The 8462-nt window shown below is 42.2% G+C and overlaps 1 protein-coding gene across 1 annotated transcript; it reads right to left on the bottom strand.

Moving 5' to 3' along the window:
* Positions 1-2830: 2830 nt before the first annotated feature.
* On the bottom strand, positions 2831-8187 carry LOC115162699 (tetratricopeptide repeat protein 9A). Its single transcript, XM_029714174.1, has 3 exons — positions 7066-8187; positions 3747-3929; positions 2831-3326 (listed from the first exon to the last, which is right to left on the bottom strand). The coding sequence occupies exons 1-3, from the start codon at positions 7541-7543 to the stop codon at positions 3244-3246; spliced, it is 744 nt and encodes a 247-aa protein (XP_029570034.1). The 5' UTR covers positions 7544-8187; the 3' UTR covers positions 2831-3243.
* Positions 8188-8462: the final 275 nt, after the last annotated feature.

The following is an 8462-nucleotide window of genomic DNA, read 5'->3' as shown; positions in this document are numbered from 1 at the left end:
GTATGTACAATACCTGTCAAAAGTTTGGACACATTTACTCATTCAAGGGTTTTTCTTAAAAAATGTTATATTTTCTACATTGTAGAATAATAGTGAAGACATCAAAACTATGAAATAACACATATGGAGTCATGTAGTAACCAAAAAAAGTGTTAAACAAATTTAAATACATTTTATATTTGAGATTCTTCAAAGTAGCCACTCTTTGCCTTGATGACAGCTTTGCACACTCTTGGCATTTTCTCAACCAGCTTCATGAGGTAGTCACCTGGAATGCATTTCAATTAACAGGTGTGCCTTGTTAAAAGTGATTTCATGGAATTTCTTTCCTCCTTAACTTCTTTGGGCTCGAACTCCCGTTAACGGGATCGATTTGACAACATCCGGTGAAATGGCAGAGCGCCAAATTCAAAACAATTATGACAAATATTTAACTTTCATAAATTCACAAGTGCAACACACCAAATTAAAGCTTAACTTCTCGTTAATCTAGCCACCGTGTCAGATTTCAAAAAGGCTTTACGGCAAAAGCAAAACATGCGATTATCTTAGGACAGCGCCCAGCATACCAACACATGAAAATCAGATTTCAACCCGCCAGGCGCAACACAAACGTCAGAAATAACGATTTAATTCATGCCTTACCTTTGAAGAACATCTTCTGTTGGCACTCCAATATGTCCCATAAACATCACAAATGGTTCTTTTGTTCGATTAATTCCGTCGTTATATCTCCAAAATGTCCATTTATTTGGCGCGTTTGATTCAGAAAAACACCGGTTCCAACTCGCCTAGCATGACTACAAAATATGTAATAAATTACCTGTAAACGCTGTCCAAATATTTGAAACAACTTTCCTAATACAACTTTAGGTATTTTTTAATGTAAATAATCGATAAAATTTAAGATGGGATAAACGGTGTTCAATACCAGATAAAAACAACGTGAAGCACGTGACCTGGAGCGCGCATCAAAACATTAGAGTGCACTAGGCTGGACCCTCGTTCTGAACTGCCGTACTTCTTCATTTCTCTAAAGAAAAACATCAACCAATTTCTAAAGACTGTTGACATCCAGTGGAAGCGATAGGAACAGCAAGCAAATGCCTTATAAATCTAGATGCACATAGAAAACCCATTGAAAACACTGTCACCTCAAAAAAAATGAAATCCTGGATGGTTTGTCCTCGGGGTTTCGCCTGCCAAATAAGTTCTGTTATACTCACAGACATAATTTTAACAGTTTTAGAAACTTTAGAGTGTTTTCTATCCGAATCTACCAATTTATATGCATATCCTAGCTTCTGGGCCTGAGTAGCAGGCAGTTTACTTTGGGCACGTTGTTCATCCGGACGTCAAAATACTGCCCCCTAGCCCAAAGAAGTTCATGCGTTTGAGCCAATCAGTTGTGTTGTGACAAGGTAGGGATGGGATACAGAAGATAACCCTTTTTGTAAAAGACCAAGTCAAAGACAAGCGACATCATTATTTTAAAACATGAAGGTCAGTCAATCCGGAAAATTTCAAGAACTTTGAAAGTTTCTTCAAGTGCAGTCGCAAAAACCATCAAGCGCCATGATGAAACTGGCTCTCATGAGGACAGCTGTAAAAAGAGTGCGCTGAGAGTCGGGAAGCAAGTTCAGGGAGTGAGTGTTTTAATAAATAAACACAACATAATACAAAACAAGAAACATGAACAACGCACAGACATGACACAGAAACAATGACGCCTGGGGAAGAAACCAAAGGGAGTGACATATATAGGGCAGGTAATCAAGGAGGTGTTTGAGTCCAGGTGAGTGTCACAATGCGCTGTTGCGTGTAACGATGGTAACAGGTGTGCGCCATAACGAGCAGCCTGGTGACCTAGAGGCCGGAGAGGGAGCACATGTGACAACCGCCACAGGAAAGGAATACCCAGAGTTACCTCTGCTGCAGAGGATAAGTTCATTAGATTGCAGCCCAAATAAATGCTTCACAGAGTTCAGGTAACAGACACTTTGCAACATCATCTGATCAGAGGAGACTGTGTGAATCAGGCCTTCATGGTCAAATTGCTGAAAAGAAACCACTACTAAAGGACACCGATAAGAAGAAGAGACTTGCTTGGGCCAAGAAACATGAGCAATGGACATTAGACCGGTGGAAATCTGTCCTTTTGTCTGATGACTCCTTTTTTAAGATTTTTGGATCTCTTCCCAGTGTCTTTGTGAGACGCAGAGTAGGTGAACGGATGATCTCTGCATGTGTGGTTCCCACCGTGAAGCATGGAGGAGGAGGAGGAGGTGTGACGGTGCTTTGCTGGTGACACTGTCTGTGATTTATTTAGAATTCAAGGCACACTTAACCAACATGGCTACCACAGCATTCTGCAGCGATACGCCATCTCATCTGGTTTGCGCTTAGTGGGACTATCATTTGTTTTTCAACAGGACAATGACTCAAACACACCTTCAGGCTGTGTAAAGGCTATTTGACCAAGAAGGAGAGTGATGGAGTGCTGCATCAGATGACCTGGACTCCACAATCACCAGACCTCAACCCAAATAAGATGGTTTGGGATGAGTTGGACCGCAGAGCGAAGGAAAAGCAGCCAACAAGTTCTCAGCATATGTGGGAACTCCTTCAAGACTGTTGAAAAAGCATTCCAGGCGAAGCTGGTTGAGAGAATGCCAAGAGTGTGCATCATCAAGGCAAGCTTCTTTAATGAATATAAAATATATTTTGATTTGCTTAACACTTTTTTGATTAGTACATGATTCAATATGTGTTATTTCATAGTTTTGATGTCTTCAGTATTATTCTACAAGGTAGAAAATAGTAAAAAATAAAGAAAAACCCTTGAATGAGTAGGTGTGTCCAAACTTTTGACTGGCACTGGATATCTGTATAAAATAGTTGACATATACTCATAAGTACTAAAGTACACGTTGGTATGAATCACATAATTGGCAAGAAGAAGAAGAAGGATAAAGTGGCTGTGCAAGGCTAAAGCATATCTATACAGAATCCTTTAAAACACAGAGACCCTGTATCGTGGTCTGAATAGCACATGAAGAAAAGTACAAATTTGACGTTGAGTGAAAAGTTAGGTGGGGTGGCATCCTAAATGGCACCATATTCCCTATGCAAGTGCACTCCATGGTCAAAAGGCCCATAAGGGCCATGGAGTGCACTGCATAGGGAATAGGGTGCCATTTCGGGCAAAGCCTTAGTTATCAATTAAGACAGGGAGTTGGTTGTTTATGTGGACTCTTTCTTCTCCTTCTGGGCAGAACGACGGATCTTCATCTCAGTCAGCTGGATGTAACGGAGAACGTTGGTGTCTGGAATATAAAGACAGGGGAAAAAAGGATGCTTTAGGAAAATAAACATTAGATCAACTGATTTGTAAATGTTGATTAAAACCCCTGGGTTGTTAGGGTCAACTCTTGCCAGTTGAGTTCTAGGTTTTAAATCTATCAATTTGGTTGAGGGTTAGCCAAAATGGCAGTGTTCCATCCAATTGCTTTACTGACATCCAGTTAAACTTGAAGTCACTGTCAAATGAATGCCATGCTCAATTCCATTTTAATTATTGATTGCCTCAACAGAATGTACCTATCTCAACTGTACCTCTGGAAAATAAATACGCTATTATTTTCTCGATTCCAAAGAAACAAATCAATTTTTTCAAAATGGTGTATCAAATTGAATAATTTGTGAAATGTGCATAGGGTTAGCAGACTAGCCAGCATAACCCTTACCTGCTGGCTGCTGTTTGTGGGACTCCTTGAGGTAGTGAAGGGCCTTGTGGAAGTCTCCTAGGTGATAGTAGGCCACCCCAGAGCGATACAGAGCCTTGAAGTGGTCCCCTTCCTTACGCAGCACCTTCAGACAATACTCCTTCACACGCTCATAGTTGACCAGCTCCATCTGCAACAGGCATGCTGGGAGGAGAGAGGCACAGTGGCGTGTAATCATGGATGCCAAGGGAAGCCCCGGCTTAGCCCCCCCCCCAAAAGAAATTGACCAATCTTTTTTTTTTAAACATACAAAATTATGTATTTTATCTGTCTGTGTTTCATAAATGTCCATCTTTTCGCAAGAGGCTAAATGTATATCACTGGAGAAAGCATCTGAACGAAACAGCGCCCCTCTGTCTCAGTATGTGTAGGCCATCTAACTGATGCTGTCTGGTCATAAAGAGTATGACACTGTTGTTGCCCATAGCATTGAAATGCAAAGGGAAGCCAGCGTGCATTTGGCTTCACACCAATGACATCACATCAAAAGCCAAACGCAATATACAGATTTTTTTTAATCGCTATCCAGTGGATAGCTAGCTAGCTAAAATTGTCCCTTTCCTAAATTAGCCATGGATGGAGATAGGGACTTGTGGTTTTACTTAATTCTTTGTACTGGCCAATGATTATAACGGTGATTCTGATTCAACCATAAATTAATATGTTGTGTCCCTGGTCCTGAGAGAATGGAAGTTCAGCATGTAGCTAGATGTAGTAAGCTAACGTTAACGAGCTAGCCTGGCGCATTGTTGCCCATGAAAGGAAATTAGGCTAGAGTGCAAACAATTTTTGCCAGGTAGCCTAGGACAACAACAACTAAAAGTGTGTACTGGTGACAGAGTCATAGACCGTTTAGGAAACATTTAAGAAGAGGCTGGCATTGGCTTTTCTCTACAAGTAGGGTGAGTCAACATGTGTTTTCTACTTGCACACACACACACACACACACACACACACACACACACACACACACACACACACACACACATACACACACACACACACACACACATACACACACACACATACACACACATACACACACATACACACATACACACATACACACACACAAACACACACATACACACACACACATACAGAAATGAGTAACATGGACAGCCACATATTTAGCTTATGTTGATTGGACTAAATAGTTTTTTTGGTATCTTTTAGTCGTCACTGTATTAGACTAAGCAGTGGTGATTTGATGATGTTGAAGTTGAAATGGTGCTGGAATAGTGGAGGCAGTTCCTGTTTTCTTCGTGACTTCCTGTAACTCTCCATGGTTCTAAATCGATAGTTGTTTTCGTGGTTCCGAAAGCATTAACTTCCTAGACCATGCTGTAGGTCATGTAACTGCTTGTTACATCCAATATGTTTGGTGGACTTCACCAGACAGATGTTGCTCTCCGGTTTGGTGATGAAAATAAAGTGTGGTTGAATTTATTCTGCCACTGTGTCTTCTTATTGTCTCGACCTTAGGCCTATACAGCGCCTTCGGGAAAAGTACTCAGACCCCTTGATTTTTTCCACATTTTGTTACGTTACAGCCTTATTCTAAAATGTATTAAATAAATAAAAATCCTCAGCAATCTACACACAATACCCCATAATGACAAAGCGAAAACAGTTTTTTAGACATTTTTGCAAATGTATATAAAAAAAAACTCAAATAACAAATACATAAGTATTCAGACCATTTGCTATGAGACTCGAAATTGAGCTCAGGTGCATCCTGTTTCCATTGATCATCCTTGAGATGTTTCTACAACTTGATTGGAGTTCACCTGTGGTAAATTAAATTGATTGGACATGATTTGGAAAGGCACACACCTGTCTATATAAGGTCTCACAGATGACAGTGCATGTCAGAGCAAAAACAAAGTCATGAGGTCGAAGGAATTGTCCGTAGAGCTCCGTGACAGGATTGTGTCAAGGCACAGATCTGGGGAAGGGTACCAACACATTTCTGCAGCATTGAAGGTCCCCAAGAACACAGTGGCCTCCATCATTCTTAAATGGAAGAAGTTTGGAACCACCAAGACTTCCTAGAGCTGGCCGCCCGGCTAAACTGAGCAATCGGGGGAGAAGGGCCTTGGTCAGGGAGGTGACCAAGAACCCGATGGTTACTCTGACAGAGCTCTAGAATTCCTCGGTGGAGATGGGAGAACCTTCCAGAAGGACAGCCATCTCTGCAGCACTCCACCAATTAGGCCTTTATGTGGCCAGACGGAAGCCACTCCTCAGTAAAAGGCACATGATAGCTCACTTGGAGTTTGCCAAAAGGCACCTAAAGGACTCTCAGACCATGAGAAACAAGATTCTCTGGTCTGATGAAACCAAGATTGAACTCTTTGGCCTGAATGCCAGCCGTCATGTCTGGAGGAAACCTGGCACCATCCCTACGGTGAAGCATGGTGGTGGCAGCATCATGCTGTTGGGATGTTTTTCAGCGGCAGGGACTGGGAGACTAGTCAGGATCGAGGAAAAGATTAATGGAGCAAAGTACAGAGAGATCCTTGATGAAAACCTGCTCTAGAGGGCACTGTTTTTTTGTTTGTTTTTTAGCAAAAAAAATCTAAAAACATGTTTCCTTTTTGTGATTATGGGTAGTGTGTGTAGATTGATGATGGAAAAAAACAATGTAATCAATTTTAGAATAAGGCTATAAGGTAACAAAATGTGGAAAAAGTCAAAGGGTCTGAATACTTTGTTTATCACAGTGGCAAGGCATATGAACTAACAGGTTATAGAGCAAACAACGCAATTATCACAACATATAGGTTGTAATATGTCATTTTTTACCCGGGCTTGACTTCCCCGGTGATTTCACCCACCCACCACTACAGTATTATTTGTTTTAAATCATTTGAATTTAGCGAAACAGGAATTAGATGTGAATGGCTACAGACAGTATAAAAGTAAATGTAAATCCGTCCATTTTCATGCCTAAACTTGACAGCATGTTTAATACAATTCTAAGCAGAGGCATTTGGAAATGCTGGCAGGTGACAATCAGGTGCATATTCAGAGATTATTTTTCAACCACGTTTAAAACGTTAGAATAGTCTTTACAATTAATCATGGCGAGGTGGACAATGGACATAATGATGGTGGTTATAATGATGATGAAGATGGTGATGATGATGATGATGATGATTATATAAAGCCGTAATAAACCATTAGATCTGCAGTCTGTAATATGTGGGGCGACATCGAACCCCATGCACGTCCTTATATAAGACAATAGAACAATTACGTAACGATGATCACATACCTGCCAGACTGTTGTAACACTCCAGCTCGGCGTTCTCCATGGCACCTTTCTGCTCGTCCGTCAGGCTGTCCGATTTGGTCATAGTAGGTAGCACTGAGGAAGGAGACTTAGAGCTGGCATCAGGGTCTCCCAGTACCCGGCACAACCCTTTCATCTCTAATAAAGCACGGTGGTACTTGCCAATCGCCTCCCGGTACTTCTTATCCTTGTAACACTGTGTGCCTTGAGTCTTGAAGTCAATGGCGCGCTTCACAACGTCCGCGGGTTCGGACCGTTCAGAATTAGGCGGTTTGACAGCGGAGCTGGCGTGCTGGTGCTGCCTACCGCCGTGCTGCTGGTATCGGGCATCCCTGGGTCGGTTACCGGGAGGCTGAGCACACTGTTGCAGCTTCGGGGTACCACTGATGTTGAGGCCACCCGTTACCGTGACACCATCCACTCTAGAGATGCCATCATACACAGTCTGGTTTACACTCATCTTCTCGATAATAAATTAGACTACTTATTCGACGCGCTTTTACACTCAAATGATAGCCAAGTCGACACAACGGTCTGTCTGGTTATTCTAAGGGAAATATATAGATTCAGTCCTGTATCGTACACCGGTTGTCTTCACTGTTTTCGTGCATCCCCTTGTTTTCTACTTGTGGCGCAAAGTAGTCTGGCGCTAGGCAACACTGGTGCCCGCCTGTGACACCTCGCTCGCACGTTACAGCCTTGTGTATCTTTTTATTTTCCAGTCTTCTGGTGACGGTGGAATCGGTCGTGCGTGCATCCGACTCTCCTTTTCCTCATATAATCATGATTCTAGAATCTCTACCACGGATTTCTCTCGACAAAAAAAAGCCTGATGCGGGCGCATCTCGCTTCTTCTGTAGCCTGTAGCCTACCTCAAAAGAAGAAATGCAGCAACCAGATAATGAATGCTGATAACAAGCTATGCCTCGCGTTTGTGTGTTCAGCAACCTGTTCCCTATAAATATATATTTTTTTAAAAGTCAGATATATGCGCTCATATGTGCGCAGAGGCAGTGTAGATTTGCGGTGCGCGCTCCGTGGTCCCATGGGATCATGATGTCATCCCGAACAGTCACTTAGGGCAGGGTTTCCCAAACTCGCCCCCCCCCCCCCCCCCCCCCCGAATTAGAAGGCAGTTGTTAACCCCAGTGTTACTATCAGGCTGATGGTCAAGCTACTGTGATAGAGGCAGATTTCTATCCAGGACATGGTCATACAGGTTTCGTTTGTATTGTTTATTTAGGTTTCGTTTGTATTTATTTATTTGTTTAGTCTAGGCTACTATTCAGATTCAGCACCACACCCATGGACATTGCAGTGCAAATAAATATCCCCACATAGACACTGACCACTGAAGTGCAGCTGTTAGAGTATGTCTA

The sequence above is a fragment of the Salmo trutta genome, chromosome 25, assembly GCF_901001165.1.
Source record: "Salmo trutta chromosome 25, fSalTru1.1, whole genome shotgun sequence".
Lineage (NCBI taxonomy): Eukaryota > Metazoa > Chordata > Actinopteri > Salmoniformes > Salmonidae > Salmo > Salmo trutta.
The sequence above is the reverse complement of the archived record's forward strand: the minus strand, read 5'-3'. Positions and strand labels throughout refer to the sequence as shown.